The sequence below is a fragment of the Pavona decussata genome, unplaced genomic scaffold (assembly GCF_977016875.1).
Source record: "Pavona decussata unplaced genomic scaffold, jaPavDecu1.1 SCAFFOLD_105, whole genome shotgun sequence".
Classification (NCBI taxonomy): domain Eukaryota; kingdom Metazoa; phylum Cnidaria; class Anthozoa; order Scleractinia; family Agariciidae; genus Pavona; species Pavona decussata.
In genome coordinates, this window is record NW_028145519.1 from 2,510,021 (window position 1) to 2,529,717 (window position 19,697).

The following is a 19,697-nucleotide window of genomic DNA, read 5'->3' on the forward strand; positions in this document are numbered from 1 at the left end:
AACTTAGAACTTACAATAAAAAAAAAAGCCAAGTGATGTCGAGAATCAAGCCTTGCGCTAGTAAAAATGGAGTTTGGGTTTAGCAAATTTAAAGTAAAATGAACTTTGCTAAGCTTGGAAGCAAAGCTTTCTCATAAGCTATGTCCATATGTTCAATGTAGCCGACTAAATGAGAAGATTTTCTTCCAGGCGCCATCTCCTTTGTGTTAATGACCTGTATGCTTGAGCAAGTAGAGAGGTTGTAGTGAGAAAATAAATTCTAGTCATAATATCGGCTCAAAAGCGTTACTCCTTTCAGTTTATGACCCAATAAGAAAGAAATACTGCAGCCTTTTTTGGACGGCCTCTCCACAGCTCTTTTTACTCACCTCAAAAACTGTATTGTTTCCATTGATGACCTTCAGCGCATATTCGAAGCCTTTCCACGTCAACTGAATGCACTTCCGCTTTCCTGCATTAGTTCTTTTCCTTATCATCTTAAATCCTTGTTAAGAAAAGAAATAAAAAAGACGTGTGTGATTAATATCTGATTACTCTGTGAACGAGTACCTAAATGAAAGGACAGACGGACGGTATGATTGATTTATTGATTGATTGATTGATTGATTGTTTGATTGATTGATTGATTGATTGATTGAATGATTGATTGATTGATTGATTGAGTGATTGACTGATTGATTGATTGATTGAAAGATGTAGTATAAAACGTACAGATGCATTTGTGTAAAACAACTTTATAGGGTGGCCTGCTTAACCTATGAGGTGATGAGCAAACCAGGTTATTTACACCGTATATTAAATACGCAAGACAATATAATGTTGATAAAACTGAGAGTCAACGTTGAATAAAATAAACGCCTTTAATAAAATACAAAAGCTTTACAAATTAAAATCTTTCAACGTTAACTATTAAAATCACTTCAAAGTCATTGTCTTTCTCATAGTGCAGACGCCTTTCATCGCGAGGTTCCTTTCTTTCTAACTTTCTGCTATCGTTACCACATTAAACGTGCGGGAGATAATGAGTGTACTTGAGAGTACTGACATCTGGATTTTGTTTAGCACGTGCTGCCCTTTGGCACCTAATCTCGGCTTCTGCATTACACTTTACACATTTATACAGATATAAATTTATTTATTTATTCATTCATTTATTAGCTTGTTTATTCTGCTCAATAAGAACCTCTAAAGAGTAACAATAATTTTGTTCTACTCACTCGTCAGTTGATCATTCGTCAGTGAATCATTTGTCCTCAGTGTTCCGTTGCACCTCACCTCCAGACTAGTAGCCATGTTAGTTTTTGATTGATCAACGGCCATGATAAGATTACCGGGACAAGGAGTCATAGGATCGTCCTTTTCTTCTCTGTAACTGGAAATAAGGCTAAAGAGTTTGAACCTTTTGGTATAAGCTCTTGAAGCACCCAACAGGAGTACAGCCACCATCTTAAGCCAATAAGCAATGAATACAACATGTCAGTGACCAAGAAACGTTTTCGGTAAAAGCCTAATTGTATTCAAAAGACAACCTTTACTTTCTCTTTCTCATTGCTGTGTTTTACAAGGGACAACAAATATACAAAAGACAGGTTTCGGCAAAAATGTTCCCCTTCTTCAGTACAAACGTTCCACTTGAACTGAGGAAGGCAGATTGAAGATTGTGCCGAAACATGTCTGTTAAATTGAAAATCGTCGTTTTATGTCGACAATAAATACTGAAATTGATAAATGGGTAATCCTCTGTTAAGTTATGAAAAAAAAATAAGCTCCGTAATTAAAGAAATGTTTATATAGTAAAATGTCTAACTGAAATATTATTTATCTTTCATCCGCAGTACAAATATCTTTTATATATTTCTTTTTTTCTGAAATTTGAGAATGTTTCTTCAAAGAGACTGATAATTCACTGTAACTTGTTCAAGACTAATCGCCTTTATTTATATCGTTTTTGGACCGTGTTCCTTTTCTCTATCTGAAGCTGCCACATACGAGGATGTTTCTTCTATTTTATCTTCCATCTGCAGTTCAAAATATATGTTTCATATATTTACATTCGTTTAACTGAAATATTATGAGCTACAATCAGAATTACACAAGTTTTTTACCTAAACTTGTAAGAGTAAGTCTGAATGGAATAACTACTGAAAAAACGTCTTCAATTCGGAATGAAAAAGGAAATCGTTTAATGCATTTGTGAACAACCAGATAACTCTTATATCAGTGTACTATAGATAAATTCGGTAAGTTTTTGGAAAACCGTCTTATAACTAAGCAAGTGTTTTGCCAAGAAATAATGTTCTGTATGCTAATCTACATACATCAAAAAGTTAAATAAATTTTCAATAAATTAAATAAAAAAAAAATACCGTACAGCTTAAATTCAACTTAGACGATTAAATCTAGAACAAATCTGTTTCACTTACTGTGAAAATAACTTTATGCTCCATGAAGTCCACTCTTTTCAGATCAGCTTTTCAGATCAGCTTCAAAAGACTGATGAATGACTATACCTAGCTCAAGACCAATGTGCCTTATTTATACTGTCCGATGCATGAAAGTGGAGTATACATGTCACAGTTCGGGAATATTGCAAAAAGTTTGTAAATGCTTTGGAATTTTTATCCCTACGTTAAGAGATAATTGCTTTTGGAAATCTTAAACGGAAGCATTTGCCCATTGACCACCTTTTCTTTATTGTTTAATGGACAGAGGGGTGAAGGTAAGCATCCAGGGAGTGCTGCCGCTATAGCAATCTTAGCTTTGCCAGTACCCCGAAAAAAAATGCAAGGGCAAGGCCTCGCAAGCCTTCGTTTCATGGTTTTAACTAGTAGATTAAATAACAAGACCTTCTACTATAATTTTTAGATTAGCTAACCTCTTGACGCAGCTGTAGGTGAATGTGATTTTCTCCCTCATTAAATTAGCGGAAACGCCCCTGAATTCGAACATGCACGCCCGAACATGCGATGGACCATGAGTCTATGGCGTTAACAGAAAACGGAAACAACACATTTTAAACAGGAAACAAGTATTGAGTGAGAGACCAATTTGCTAATTCCATATTGTAGTAGGTCTATAGTGCCTGGTCTGCACTGCGATATAGTACATGTCTTTATGTTTCAATGAAAGATTTGGGTAGAGAAAGATTACAATCGCCGAGAGCATGATTGTCATTGTCACTTGATCCTTATTGTATAATAGCACTCAAATTTATCGGTAGGACTTAACAGTGTTCTTTAGGTACGAAATAGTTGTAGTGCGTGAATAAAGCACCAAAATTACGACCATTTGTAACGGAAAGCTGCCCGTGATAAAAAAAAAAATTACCTAACAATGAGACAATCTAAAATACTCTCAAGTACACTTATTATCTCCCGCACGTTTAATGTGGTAACGATAGCAGAAAGTTAGAAAGAAAGGAACTTCGCGATGAGAGGCGTCTGCACTATGGGAAAGACAATGACTTTGAAGTGATTTTAATAGTTTACTTTGAAAGATTTTAATTTGTAAAGCTTTTGTATTTTATTGAAGGCATTTAGTTTATTTAACGTTGACTCTCAGTTTTATCAACATTATATTTTCTAGTGTATTTTATATACGGTGTAAATAAGCTGTTTTGCTCATCAGCTCATAGGTTAAGCAGGCCACCCTATAAAGTTGTTTTACACAAATGTATCTGTACGTTTTATACTGCATCAATCAATCAATCAATCAATCAATCAATCAATCAATCAATCAATCAATCAATCAATCAATCAATCAATCAATCAATCAATCAATCAATCAATCAATCAATCAATCAATCAATCAATCAATCAATCAATCCATCCATCCATCCGTCCGTCTGTCCTTTCATTTGGTTACTCGTTCACATAGTAATCACACATTAATCATACACGTTTTTTTTATTTCTTTTCTTAATAAGGATTTAAGATGATAACGAAAAGAACTAATGCAGGAAATCGGAAGTGGATTCAGTTGACGTGGAAAGGCTTCGAATATGCACTGAAGGTCATCAATGGAAACAATACAGTTTTTGAGGTGAGTAAAAAGAGCTGTGGAGAATCCGTCCAAAAAAGGCTGCAGTATTTCTTTCTCATTGGCTCATAAACTGAAAGGAGTAACCTTTTGAGCCGATATTATGACCAGAATTTATTTTCTCACTACAACATCTCTACTTGCTCAAGCATACAGGTCATTAACACAAAGGAGATGACGCCTAGAAGAAAATTCCTTGTGCATTTGACAAAAAAATTCTCTCATTTAGTCGGCTACATTGAATATATGGACATACTTATGAGGAAGCTTTGCTTACAAGCTTAGCAAAGTCCCCTTTACTTTAAATTAGCTAAACCCAAACTCCATTTTTCCTAGCGTTAGGCTTGATTCTCGACATCACTTGGCTTTTTCTTATTCTAAGTTCGAAGTTGTTCTTTTCAGCTTTAGCTAATGGATGGATAGAGATGATAGATCGATGCGGAAAGGAATAAAATAAAATAAAAATAATAACAAAATAGACCTTGGAAGGATATGTGCTTTTTTACTCACCCTAATACAAATTAATTTACTTTCAATTAAATTACAGAAGCAGCAATGCAGTGCAGCTGGTAATGACTTCCTGTTCAAGGAGATTCCTGTAGAAGGATTTTACACCTATGAACACAACGATAGTGGAATGTATCTCACTTGCAGTTGTGATAGAAAAGCTAGATTAACTCTAATACGGTCCAGTAACCGACATAAGGATCGGAAAATCCGATTTGTAAGGAGTACGCGTGTTTAAAACAGTGTAGGAAACAGATCAAGGAATTTTCAACAACAATTGAGAGCATAAAGAATCCACGCTGTCAAGCGAGCAAGGATTAAATATTGTTTTCTATTTGTTCAAGACGCCATCCTTGATTGAAATTTTGGATGAAAAGCTAGAAAGGGTAAAAGAAAGATGATTTTTACTTATTTTGTACACGAGCAGAAAATATCAAGGTTTTACAGCTTGTGGAGACGTGTAAAATCTAACGCTAAAGCTAACTGTTATTATGCTATAATTTAAAATTCACAATAGGACATTTTCATGATTGCGTTTTTTGACAACAACTACCAAAATCCTTCAGTTGTTTGTTTTGTCATGCTAATTAGAGCTATTGCTCTTTGCTCTCCACTGGGATTACAAAAGTTTGAATTTGAAAAGGAAAACGAAATGCTATTTGGTAGTTGTAGTCAATTGACGTCATCATGAAAATGGCCTAACAGGCCATTTTCATGATGATGTTCTAAGAAGAAAAATCAGTTGTAAACGAAGTCTCTATGTGAACGGTAGAGTCTGATGTTGCCTTAAGCTGAAATTAAACTTTTTGAATGAATTTAAGTTACTGAGTTGTCTTCCAATGTCTTTAATCTCGTTATTTTCTACTAATGCGACTCTAGGGGTCATGGCGTTCCATAAAACCGGACCTCTATTAAGTGTGTCGAGTGTTGTATGAATCGGGTGTCGAAACGTGGTATCAGCAGCGAGTCCGATACTCAGAGAGACGGTCTACCAGCCCTTCTGACAAGAATATCCTCACATAAACATGGGCAGAGTGGGATGGAATTTACTAACCTGGGTTGGGGAGAGAAAGGATTGGGAAAGGGTATCGGAGGAGATCACCCCGTTGCAACAAAATTCAATTTCAAAATTTTAAGATGACGCTCGGTGTTTTAAGATAGATGTCATCGTTCAAGAGCTGCAGCTTGATGTTGCATAAACTTTGTTCAGTAATCAGTATGGCTTTAAGATCATGTTCAATTTTACGAATAAAGGCAATTAACGGATCATTTTGGTGAGATTTTTCTCTTTAGGTAAATCCAAATTTCGGATGCCAGTTTTAGCTTGAAATAAATACCCCTCAACGCCTCTTGTTCGGAGCATTTCTTCATTCAATGATGTTAGAAACTATTAAAGAGTTAACTTGTCAAGCATTTTGTGAAATCACTGTTACAAAATATGATCATTAAATAAAATTGTCAGTCCGTCGAAGAATAGGTACGATTTGCATAATAGTGACTTTTAGTAACCTTCAACTTCAGTTCGGTGAAAGTTACTATTCTAACGTAAATCGTTTTGTAAATAGTCATTTGCCTGGCTGACCGTTTATGTCCTAACAGTGATCAATATCAAAATTCTCCTTGCAATATCAATGCTTATTCAACCCCCTAAAGTCATGAGAATTAATGATATGATCAAGTAGGGTGAATTTTTTTGATATTTTAATAACCTTCTCCCCAGTGTTTATGTAAAAAAAGTTTTGGGACAAGATAGGAGAATTTGTTCTCTGATATTAGGGGTTCAAGGGTTAAACAATTTTCCCCTGTAGTGGTCTCAAATCGGCTTTTGTCACCTACAATAAATTCTGAACTAACGAACACCAGAATTCAAATAAAATAATAACGATAGCAATAAAAAGAGAATAACATTTGGAGAGACGAAATGGGGTAGCAGGGCTTACGGTGAATTTTATCTTTTTTTTTCCTGGCAGTTAGTCGTTTAAGTTTTGATAAACGGACGAGGTCGAAATCCGTGTTGAGGCCGGGTCCAGTCTTTAGTTTTTGTTGAAGCTTGACTGTAGACAATATTATACGCAAAACAAAGGGAAATAATAAAAAAAAAAACATCACCCAACGATCAACCTCGTTCCCATGGCTTTTTCCTTTAAAAAGTTCTGGGAACGAGGTTGACCAACAATAAAATTGAACAACGCTGAGATAGGTCAACATGCACTAGTGAGTAAGATGGAAACGGACTGAATTTAGTCTACATCAAAGTTTAGAAATAACCTGTAATCGTCACTGAATAATTAAACAAATTTCCATTTTCATCCAAAAGAGTAGCCTAAAGTGTCTACATTTGTATCCCCTTCGAAACGAAAAACCGGTATAACTACATCAAACTACCCCCAAAGACTCTTTAAAAGGTTCTAAACTCCATTATATATCTATCCATCTAGCATTCGATGATGCTGCTAGAACCTAATTATAATATACAATGTCTTAGGTTGTTGAAATGTTTTATTGGAAACGAAATCTATTTTCTAAAATCAAGAGAGGATAAATGTAAACAACTTTACACCTACATGCAGTCAGTCACGGATGTAGGGAAGTTGAGCAGCGACTGACAGCAACGCCAACGAATGACCTCACTTGAAAATAACGTCATTTTATTTATGCTCAGTTTCGCGATTGTTCTTTTTCTTTCTTTCTTTTTTTTTTTTTTTTATAAGAACCCTTTTTTATAAGAACGTTGAGGCTAGGTTAACAAAAATTTAAGAACATGCTAAGAACATTACCCAAGGCTGAGAGTTAGTTAAGAACATTTTTGTTCCAACCAAATATTTTTAAAATAAAAGTATAAATACGGATAAAATAATTTTATACATGAAAAAATTCAGTCTATATTGTCCAATTAACCCAAATAATAGCCGGGTGTCTTGGTCACGTCCGCATCAGATTATTGAAATACTATAACAGATAACTATAAACATCTTAAGACCTTTTTAGGCTAAAAAAAAAAATAAGATCGTTCAGCATCAGCCCCAAAATTAGACGTTCTGATAAGAGTGTTTTTCACTGATAAGAGTGCTTAGAGTGTATTTCAACTCGACTCGTTCAACCTCTACAGAAACGGCGAACTACAGGAACTAAATTGGTAAGAGTGGCGGTCAAGCTAAGATAGCAAAGGTAAAATTCGCCTTCGTGTGTTCACGTTCTCCACAAAAGCTAGAATTTGTTTTGCCGAGGACGGCAAAGAAATACAGTAAACGCACGTACAGAGCGACTGCTATTGTTTTGGGAGTTGTCTTTGTCGCTGTCGTTGTTTAGTTTCGTCGTTGCTTAAGTTTACGTTCCCTAACATAAAACGGAAACAATTAAAAATAAAAAAAGAAAGAAAAGAAAACTGAAGCGAGCATTGCGCAATAATGATATTGTTTCTAGAAGAATAACTTTAAAGCTTCTAGATTAGGTGCGTCATAAATTGTCGGGAAGTTAAGAGCCGTGCCCACTTTGTTTCCAAGCAATCTTCGTTCGTATGGACTAAATTAGTGACAAAGCAAAATGTGACAAGTCAGTCCGAATGAAAGACACTCAAGTAGAACATTATAGAAATGTTCAGCTGTGTTGTCCCAAATTACATGTCCATTGGTATAAGATATCGATGTCGTGATGTTTGTTAATCACCAATCTACTATTCAGGTATCTTAAGTTTTTAAAGGTTTGCGCGTCAAAGGGTTACCTTGATTGAAAATATTCAGTTAAGCATGCGTTCATCGGTGACATGGACTATCGACGCAGGATATGATCGATCGATTGTGTCGATCAAGCATTTTAGCGACCGATCTTGCGAGTTTTACGAGTGGATGAACTTCAAAGAACTTCAGGGAACAAATAAGTCCTAGTAGACAGGTTTAATTAAACATGTAAGTTATTTCAATCAAAGGTTTCGCACAGGTCAAGCGTTAAGCTGTTTAAACCGCAGAGACTTAACAGGTAGTGAACCTATTATCGAATAATCTAGTTCTCATTTTCTGTTCTAAATATATGCAAAGGGGCAAAGAAAAGTGCGTAAGTTAAAATTGAGAGCGTTAATACTGTTCCTTTTTCGACTTTCTGTTTTTATTTGTGCCGCAGTAATAAACATTAACTAATTGATTTTACTGCCATGAAGGATCATGCGGAAAAATGCGAAACATTGCTTGTCCTGATACAGTGCCTTGAACGACGATTTGAACCAGTTACATGCGGAAAAATGTGAAACATTGTTTATGTTATTTACAATGTCTTTAACAACAACTTGAATCAGGTTTCTAACCGTAAAAATTTTAGCACGGTGACTTGTAACAGTTCAATGCAAATGAACCGGAAATCGTCGCGACACTGTCTACACAGAACACTCTTTTTCTTATAGGAATTTTGGATGCTTTTCCAGCCCAGGCTGAAGATTCTTATTTTTCTGCCGATGTTAGACAGAAAATATTCTTGTGAATGTTCTTAGATTATAGCGTATGACATTTGCGATCTGTATCGTGTTACATTGTGCACGTGCTCCATCGCTTTTCGTTGCATCGAACATTTCGCTAGTGCAGGTTTTTATCGTTTTATTGGCTAGTTTTCCCTTTTAGAGAAAGGAAGAATTTTATATGGTTTAGTTAAAAACATACAATTGTATTGTATTTACAGATTTTCAACACAAGAAATAGTATTCTTTAAAAAATCTCAGTCTCCGGTTTATTTTTAAAATATTCTTAAAATTTCGCAAATTTCAGCCTCGATATTCTAATTAAATAAATTCTTATAAAAAAAAAGTGTAAGTTGAAATATGGGTGGACATTTAAAATTGTAGGCTTAGGTTTGGAGCCGTCTGCATTCAACGCATAAAATTAAAATCTGGATAGCTTATGGTACTTAAAAATGCGAAGGATGATGAGATCTTTCTATCTGCCAAATTTTGACAGTATCATCCGCTTAAAGTTACCTTAAATAAACAATTTTTAAAGACCTCAACCAAGGACATAAACTGCTTGAGAAACCGAGCCGGTATGCCAAATAAGGTTCTGACTATTGCTTCTTTAATATCTCGGGTTAAGGTAGACGATGCTTCGCACGTGCTTCAACGCCATCCGGATCAAAAAAAAAAATTGTACTCTTTGCTGCTTTGCACGATAACCAACAATGGTCACGCTTCCTTTTTAGTTCCGTTTCGCCATATATAGTATAGACAATCTGGGTGGTCTGTATAGAGATTGTCTCATTGTTAGGTAATTTTTTTTTTATCACGGGCAGCTTTCCGTTACAATTGGTCGTAATTTTGGTGCTTTATCCACGCACTACAACTATTTCGTACCTAAAGAACACAGTTAAGTCTTACCGATGAATTTAAGTGCTATTATACAATAAGGATCAAGTGACAATGACAATCATGCTCTCGGCGATTGTAATCTTTCTCTACCCAAATCTTTCATTGAAACATAAAGACATGTACTATATCGCAGTGCAGACCAGGCACTACAGACCTACTACAATATGGAATTAGCAAATTGCTGTCTCACTCAATACTTGTTTCCTGTTTCAAATGTGTTGTTTCCGTTTTCTGTTAACGCCATAGACTCATGGTCCATCGCATGTTCTGGCGTGCATATTCAGGGGCGTTTCCGCTAATTTAATGAGGGAGAAAATCACATTCACCTACCGCTGCGTCAAGAGGTTAGCTCATCTGAAAATTATAGTAGAAGGCCTTGTTATTTTATCTGCTAGATAAAATCATGAAATGAAGGCTTGCGAGGCCTTGCCCTTGCATTGTTTTTCGGGATGCTGGCAAAGCTAAGATTGCTATAGCCGCAGCACTCCCTGGATGCTTACCTTCACCCCTCTATCTATTAAACAATAAAGAAAAGGTGGTCAATGGGCAAATGCTTCCGTTCAAGATTACCAAAAGCAATTATCTCTTAACTTAGGGATAGTCCACTTTCATGCATCGGAGAGTATAAATAAGGCACATTGGTCTTGAGCTAGGTATAGTCATTCATCAGTCTTTTGAAGTATTTCTACTGAGCTGATCTGAAAAGAGTGGACTTCATGGAGCATAAAGTTATTTTTACAGTAAGTGAAAGATATTCGGTGTTCTAGATTTAATTGTCTAAGTTGAATTTAAGCTGTACTGTATCTTTTTAAATTTAATTTATTGAAAAGTTACTTAACTTTTTGATGTATGTAGATTAGCATACAGAACATTATTTCTTGGTAAAACACTTGCTTAGTTATAAGACGGTTTTCTAAAAAATGGTTACCGAATTTATTTATAGTACACTGATATAAGACTTATCTGGTTGTTCACAAATGCATTAAACGATTTCTTTTTTCATTCCGAATTGAAGACGTTTTTTCAGTAGTTATTTCATTCAGACTTACTTTTACAAGTTTAGGTAAAGACTTGTTCAATATTGATTGTAGCCCATAATATTTCAGTTAAACGAATGTAAATATATGAAACATATATTTTGAACCGCGGATGAAATATCGAATAGAAGAAACATCCTCGTATATGGCAGCTTCAGAAAGAGAAAAGGAACACGGTCCAAGAACGATATAAATAAAGGCGATTAGTCTTGAACAAGTTATAGTGAATTACCAGTCTCTTTGAAGAAACATACTTAAATATCAGAAAAAAAAAAAGAAATATATGAAAGATATTTGTACTGCGGATGAAAGATCAAATCATATTTCAGTTAGACATTTTACTATATAAACATTTCTTTAATCACGCAGCTTATTTTTCTGTCATAACTTAACAGAGGATTAACCATTTATCAATTTCAGTATTTATTGTCGACATAAAACGACGATTTTCAATTTAACAGACATGTTTCGGCAGAAATACTTCAATCTGCCTTCCTCAGTTCAAGTGGAACGTTTGTACTGAAGAAGGGGAACGTTTCTGCCGAAACCTGTCTGTTATATATTTGTTGTCCCTTGTAAAACGCAGCAATGAGAAAGAGAAAAGTAAAGATTATCTTTTGAATACAATTAGGCTTTTACCGAAAACGCTTCTTGCTCACTGACATGTTGTATTCATTGCTTATTCGCTTTAGATTGTGACCGTACTCCTGTTGGTTACTCTTGTACTCTTTGCTGCTTTGCACGATAACCAGCAGTGGTCACGCTTCCTTTTTAGTTCCGTTTCGCCATATATAGTATAGCTTCTACAACATCCTGCGCTGGTGTTGTTTTCTCTGAGTGATAAAATCCTTTTGAGTTGGAGTATACTTAACCTGGTTCCATGCACGTACTGACCGGTCCGTATACTTTGTTCGAGGTCTTGAGTACGTCCCGACGCCATTGGTCGAAGGCTGTACTCAAGACCGAGGGCACAGTTTTTCCCCATACGGACCACCCAGTTAATAATATGTTTTTTTTTTGTCTGTTTCTTTTCGTTCTTTTCTTTCTTTCTTCCCCCCCTCTCAGATTTTCGTTTTTAAGATGATGGAGGTGAATTGGTTTGCAAACAGTCTATGCGCGCTACGTCGCACTGTCACGCTCTATTTAAATTTTGCCGATCATTTTGCATGAAAGCCACACGTAAACCTCAGAGAAAAAGGCTTGACTAACGATAAAACAACTTTCTAATATATCCTAGAGAAATAAAAGAAGAAAAAGAGAAAGGAAAGTTCTGCTTGCTCCCGGAGCCAATCAAATTGTAGGATTTTCAGGAAACCGCTCGTTCACGAACGGAGAATGACGTATCAAGTACCCTTTTTTTTAATTTTATTTTCTTAAGAACGCCTAATTTTGTGGCTGGCTGAGTTTAAACTTTCTTATTAATTTTGGCAATTTGAGCCTGAAAAGTTCTTAACATGTTCTCACGTTGTTATGTGTTACAGTATTTCAACAATCCTTTGCGGACGTGACCAAGACACCTATTATTTGGGTTAATTGACTAAATTTTTACCTCTTTTTTTTATCCGTATTTATACTGTTCATTTTCAAAACATTTTGTTCGCGGGAAAACAGCCGCAAATGACGGGAAAAAAACAATCGTAACAGTCTATTGCTTATTGTAGAATCGCCTTCGACAGCATTGTCGCTCAATTACATAATCCCTTTGAGCCGGCAAGACAAGACCGCGAAAAAGTCGTCAAAAACATAGTTAATGGAGGGAGACTGGTTATGAAAGCCGGCGAACTTCAAAGGCCGAACTCTTTGTTGTGTTTTTTGGTATGTCACGTGGTTTTGATGGTGCACACAGATTTTCAAGATGGCGGCCAGTCCGTAGTTGTTATGCGAATCGTCCGTCTTTTCTCTCGTTTTATCGAATATCGAACGACTATATATTCAAAATTTGATAAGAAAAGGTTTCCTGAGTCATGCCCGGTGTTAACTGTTCAGTTTATGGCTGTGGTTCGTGTAGAAGAACCAAAGGAATCGGATTTTTCAAGGTGCCTTTGCCAAAGGATGATGCACACAGAAGATGGCGTGATGAGTGGCTAGGAGAATTAAAAAAAACCAGGGAAATCGACCAGGACTTCAGAAGACAAATCAAAGATGACAAGATCTACACATGCGAGAAGCATTTTGACCCCGAGGATATTGAAATATGTAAGTATGGTTTTATAAATTCTTCAATCGATGATTGGGAAGGCTCGAAACGTCTATAAACAACACAGGAGATCTGTGAAGTTAGCTCTTTCTCCTTTCCTCAAAAAGCCTAATTCGTGAATAACTATTTTCGTTTCCTTCTGTTATAGTTGTCGCTAAAAAAATGACTAAAAAGAAACTTCGATTCGGGGTGTTGCCGAAGCGCCAAATGCCAACGAAAAGCCACCAAAGCAGCCAGCCAACTCCACGACATGAGCGCTCTGTGGTGAAAGATGTTGTGGAAACCCCTGCCTCTACAACATTCTACAGTACTTTCCAGGAGTTTAGTCAGCGAGCAAAGAGTCTGAAAACAGTTGGTGACTGGATCTCAAAGTTCTCAGTGGACAGAGCTGTCTTCAAAAAAATGGCTGAGCCATACATACTGCCACAGCTTGAAATAATCGTAGATGACAGCCTGGGATTTACTATCAAAGTGTATGGTTGTTATTTAGTGGAGGACCACCCTGTATATCTGCAGTACCGCCGATCAATGCAGAATGTTACAATGTCAAATTTAGTCAAAGAACTAGAGGGCTATAAGCTGTGTAGTGGAGTGCTAACATTGGAACTGACTAGTAAGCTGCTTCATCACGTTGTTCCCATTGACACAGTGAGTGAACAAGAAGAGGAAGCAGAAGAAGAAGAACAGCAGCAGTTCCCTCATAAAGGTTTCTGGAGAGCCAAGGGATGTTTACTTATCCAGAAGCAAGAAGAAGCTTGTTCTGTGTGCACAACGTATGCCGAATGTGCAAACAGTGCACAAAAGGCAAAGTAAAATAGGTCTTCTAAGCCTGCACACCTGAATGCCCCGGTGACAAAGACAGATCCAGAGCGGATAAAGTTAACATTACGGGAGCAAAGGCTGAAGTGCGCACAGCTTGAACAAGCATTGAGTGAAATGCGTGTAGAGCTAGAAAAGTCAAGCATGGATATTGACAACGAACTTAGTAATGACTTTATGAAAATCCTCGATTCTGCAGACACTAAAATAACTCCATTCATGAAGTTATTTTGGCAAGAACAAAGGAAGCTATTTACTAGGAGCACTACAGGAGTGCGTTATCACCCTATGATAATCAGGTTTTGTTTATCTCTGGCTGCCAAGAGTCCGTCATGTTATGAGGAACTACGGAATAGTGGAGTGCTAGTTTTGCCAAGCCAAAGGAGGTTGAAGGACTACAGAAATGCAATAAAACCTAAGAGAGGGTTTCAGAAGGAGGTGATTGAAGTGCTCAAGTCAGAGACATCAGGCTATTTTGATGTCCAGCGTTACATTGTTTTATTGTTTGATGAGATGAAGGTGAATGCAAATCTTGTTCTCGACAAGGTGACTGGGGAGCTTATTGGTTTCACAGACCTTGGTGACCCAGAGATGAACTTTGCTGCATTAGAGAAAGCTGATGTCATTGCGTCACATGCTCTCGTATTTCTTGTACGAGGAATTTGCACTGAACTCAAGTTTGCACTTGCACACTTTGCCACTACTGGGATCACTGCTGCACAACTGATGCCTTTGTTCTGGGAGGCAGTCGGCATCCTGGAAACCTCCTGTAACTTGTGGATTGTTGGAGCAACCTCAGATGGTGCCTCTCCAAACAGGAGATTTTATCGTCTTCATAAAGAACTCGATGGTAATGCTGGTGGTGACCTGTGCTACCGCACAGTGAACTTTTATGCCCCTCACCGTTTCATTTACTTTTTTTCGGATGCACCACACCTTGTGAAAACCACCCGGAACTGCCTGAAGAGCTCAGGCTCTGGCACCTGCACAAGATATATGTGGAGTGATGGCAATTACATCTTGTGGCAGCACATCACAGAGATGTTTTTTCAGGATGTTGATAATGGTCTGAAACTTTTACCGAGGCTGACGTATTATCATATCAACCTGAATGCTTATTCTGCTATGCGGGTTAATCTCGCTGCCCAGGTCTTGAGTGCCTCTGTAGCATCAGTGCTAAAGACCTTCGGCCCACCAGAGGCTGCAGGTACTTCCAGACTCTGTGAGATGGTGGACCAGTTCTTCGACTGCCTCAATGTGCGAAGTCTTACAGAGCACCAAAGGAAGCGTAAGCCATTCTTGGCTCCTTACAGATCTGTTCAGGATGGAAGGTATGTCTAGTTTCATGGCAGATACTAATTTATTATGTATATCTAGTCATTTTAATGTCCCTGCAAAACTGATGTTAATGTCATACAAATTTTACATTTCTTGGCATTTTAGTTTTAAGTAAGCTTTTAGGCACTGTTTGTAAGTGCTTATGACACATCTGACAATAATATTATTCTCTGTATGAATTCTACATGAAGTGATGAGCAGAAAAATTATTTGGTTTTAGTGATACATGTACGTCTTGAAGTTATTAAGGGTTATAACTTGTCATATGCTAATGACTGTGATGTGAGGGTAGGCATTTATATTTATCTGTTGCTCCTAGTAATACAAAACACTGCCTCTTTTGTGGAAACTAATGACTAAAGGAAATTTTTTTGTGACAAGTATAAGCCTTACTTCTCAATGTTTTGCCTCCCTGGTATTGTTGTCTAGTGCTCGGTTATGATAAATAAATCAAAACCTGTACTCACAACTTAAAGTTTCCATTTTTTATTTATCATGATTTCTACACTAATTAAACCTATTTTCAAACAATAAATGTTTTCTTTTTTTGTTTTGGACATTTTTCATAGATTTCAGTTCTTGATGGAATTCCTTGAGTATCTGAGAAGCTGGAAAGAGAGCACTGAAAACAGACCTGGAAACTTCAGTCAGAATGCAAGAGCACGCATGTTTCTCTCCTGGCAGACGTACGAAGGCTTCCAGCTTACTGTTCAATCTGCTATTGAGTCTACCAAGTTCCTTCTTCAAGAGGGCATGGAGGTTGTTCTGACAGAGCGATTCTGTCAGGATCCTGCGGAAGAGTTCTTTGGTAAGCAGCGACAGCTCGGTAGACGAAGTGACAACCCAGACATAAGTCAGTTTGGGTACAATAGCAACACTATTAGAATCCAGGGGTCAATTTCTTGTCAAAGTGGGAACACTAGAGGAAGGAAGGACGGGAAGAGAGCATGGGTGCAAGTAACAGATGAGAAATTGCCCTGTCGAAAAAAGCTCAAAGTTTAATTTACAGTCAATCTACGTCACACGTGACCAGTATTTTTGAAATTTGAAAGGAGTTTTGAAATTTACATGTCAGTTTTGAACATCGCCAACGAGATTTCAGAGTTCCGGTAGAAACTTCCCTAGTTTATTGATGGTATAAATTATGAATTTTTCTTTACATTACAGCATTAAGTATTTCAAGAATAACAATTATTATTGTTTCCCAAGTATTTTGAATATTTTTTTGTTTGCTAATGCGTCTTTTTCGGAAAAAGTTTCCAGAGAAATGTTCAACATTCCATTCGCATGTCAGACATTCGGATGTTCGTTTCATTCTCGGAAATACTGGTCATACGTGACGTGAATTGACTGTAACTGTGGCTTGTGATTGCCAGCTAGGACTTGCGTAATTTATGTATCATTATCACAGGACAAGTGAAATTAAAAAAAGAGCACTGCTAAGGCATTCACAAAGTTAACTAACAAAGAAGTGGCTGTCTGAGAATTTTGACATGTTTTTCTGATATGTGTAGCAAGGAATTATTTCACAACATTTAACAGTTTCACAGAAGTAGGTATTGGATTTATGAACAATGGTCCATATTATTTTCAATTCTTATTATTACGGTTGAGCCCACTGCACAGAGATATTTTGTTTTCAGAATCAAGCATTTGAGGTCATCAGGTCACAGTGCTTTTTGTCTTTCTTGAATGAAACCATAATAACTGCTATTTTTTGCATTTTTACCATTCATATATTATAACAATTGTATTTGCCAAAAAAAATTTGGGTTTTGCCCAGTAAAAAGGGCTCCTACATTTTTTTTCTGAATTTGTTTTAATTCCCATAGTATGGAATACTATAGCATACAGTATTTTTTGGCAAATCAGTCATTCTAAATCATGTGAGCATAAGCCAGTGACCAACTGTTTAAAAACCACACAGTCTATGAGCTGATAGAAGCCTCTAACTTGCCCTCTAATAATTATTGTTACAAGTGTATACAGCTACTTCAGTTTACGTTGTCGGATTAAAATCAAGCTGAAAGACAAGACCGCAATGTTTTGTGGGATTATTTTTATGAATAATTTAATCAAAATCATTCCTGCACGTGCAGGTCATTGTGCTGCTAATTACAACCTGTTGTTTTCTCCAGGCATGACTGATTTTGATTAATTTATTCATAAAAATCCCGCGTAAACTTTCGGTCTTGTCTTTTAGCTTTATGCTTTGAACCGACAACGTTAACTGAAATAGCTGTAAAGCTACTTTTACTTGGCAGAGTTTAATTTTGAAAGATAGTTCACCATTGGCAAGGTATGCAACAATCCCCTTTTACATGTAAGAGGTATAAGGCTGTGGTCAAACGATACAAGATGGTTGATGATAGTTGAGCGCCATTCCCGTTTGGCAACCATCTGTTTGAACATGTGCATGATAGTTCATGATAGTTCAGGGAGATTCAAATATCATCGACTATCATCCATTTGACCAAGGCCTAACATTTCGTATTGTACAGTTTACTCTCTAGAAGGCTGTAGTAAAGATCATAGAAGCCTTGAGCTTGTCATCCAATTATTGTTAATTTAAAAACTAGGGTATAAAGCTATTTTTACTTGGCAGAATTCATTTTTGAAATATAGTTCACCATTGACAAGGTGTGCAACTTAAAGCGGTATAACGTTTTTATTCTACAGTTAATTATCTTGAAAGCTACAGTGGAGTTATTTGTGAGCTTTATATTCTTAATAAAACTCTTACAGTAATTGAAGTGGAACATTGTTTTGTAGAAACTTATTTTTACAGTCATGGTTAATAGAAAAAGAAAAAAAATGGATTAAAAGTGGAATGAAAATTGGCTACATATGATTGTTCCTATTACTCCTGCCTTGGTTGTTAATGACTTTGGCTCCTAGCAATTTCCCTGCGTAAAGATTTGGCCTTAGATTGTTTTGTTTGGATCTTATATTTTTGAATAACATCCTTAGCAACAGAAAATGCCCGAACCCGTACATATAACTTAACAATGCCATACAAAACCTCCTTGCTGACATGGCTGTCTGGTTTAACATCTGCATCAGTAACCATCAAATTAAAATTGGCTAGTATGTCACTGTCACTGATGGCCTTGTGTGTTATACCAGCTAGATCAACACCTTGCAAATCAACATTTGGTGTAATTTGCTTAAACCAGCTCTCGGTCTTTAAAAAGATCTTCTGTGCAGGCCCTGTAATACTCCAAAGTCCACCACGATTTAGGCTTGAGATAAGTTTTTGATTGGAATCACCAGTGTGTTCCATCTTTCCTGCTTTTAGAAGAGCCATAGCTTGTTGACTTTCCCTGCTACTGGCTCTTGCATGCTTTTTGTGTAGTTTATGGAGAACATATCCTCCAAGATATTGGAGGCCAGCCATTTCTCTCTCTTTTAGAGCAGCTGCGGAGTTTATTGTTCCTGGGCTTTCTCTTTGCTTTTTACAGAAAGCGATTAAGCTATCAGCAACTTTAGTAGACAGAAGTGTCGCCGCGTTTCTCGATAGTCCACAGAAAAATCTCGTAGATTTCAGAGGCACTGTAGCATAATATTTGCTATAAAACTTCTCGAGGTTTCCATTCTTTAAGAAGTCATCATACAACGTCTTTAATGCAGAGAACTCATCAGTGCCTTCGAGGATCGGCTGATATGTATAGCTGTTTAGTTCACTCCTTAAACTTTCAGCAAAGACTTCAGCTGCGTTTATGCTACAAACCGCACTGGACACGATTTCTTCAAGAAGGCTCAAACTGAACGGCCGCAGAGATGCTTCGGTTGCAGTGCGACTATGCTTAGCAACTCTGTGTCTTTCATAACCACCTCTTGTCTTGTACTTTTTGCCACAGTCCTGGCAAACAATTTCTTGCTTTTGAGCCTAAAACATAATAGAAAAAACATCAAAACTTAGGTAGGACATTCCTTCTACTACCTCTTTAGAATTCTGGCAGCGAAGTTTGTTTACGATTTCAAACGACGTTGATCACGGCATTTCTGCTCATTTATAAGACGTCTCGATCCCAAATAAGCACAAACTAAACGTACCTCACTAACTGTTGATATAAACTGCTCCTCTATTTCTTCGTCGTCTTCCAGAATGTCTAAAATGGTCTCAAAATGGTCTCCCCATACGAAAATTTCGTCTGCGCCGTTCGCCATCTTGTTTTAAGTGTGCACCTTCGTGGTCACGTGACTGGTACCTTCAACCTCTCTGCAACCTCTTTTGTTCAGGCCTTTGAAGTTCGCCGGCTTTCATAACCAGTCCCCCTCCATTAACTATGTAAAAAAGAAAAAGCGGCGAATAAGTAGCGAAAATCTGAAAATAATTTTGGAAGGCATTGTTTTGCATTGTGGCCGGCTTTACAGCTTTACAGACAGTCTATGTGACCCATGACCAGTATTTTCG

At 37.0% G+C, this 19,697-nt stretch overlaps 2 protein-coding genes across 2 annotated transcripts; one reads left to right on the forward strand and one right to left on the reverse strand.

The window, feature by feature from the left end:
* The first annotated feature begins 12,890 nt into the window (after positions 1–12,890).
* LOC146471399 (uncharacterized) lies at positions 12,891–13,937 on the forward strand. The gene is made up of 2 exons (XM_085121024.1): positions 12,891–13,122; positions 13,272–13,937. Exons 1-2 carry the CDS (start codon positions 12,891–12,893, stop codon positions 13,934–13,936), a joined length of 897 nt encoding a protein of 298 aa, XP_084977150.1. The 3' UTR covers position 13,937.
* A 2,760-nt stretch (positions 13,938–16,697) lies between these two features.
* LOC146471400 (uncharacterized) lies at positions 16,698–19,572 on the reverse strand. The gene is made up of 2 exons (XM_085121023.1): positions 19,337–19,572; positions 16,698–19,169 (listed from the first exon to the last, which is right to left on the reverse strand). The coding sequence occupies exons 1-2, from the start codon at positions 19,448–19,450 to the stop codon at positions 18,159–18,161; spliced, it is 1,125 nt and encodes a 374-aa protein (XP_084977149.1). The 5' UTR covers positions 19,451–19,572; the 3' UTR covers positions 16,698–18,158.
* Between the last annotated feature and the right edge of the window lie 125 nt (positions 19,573–19,697).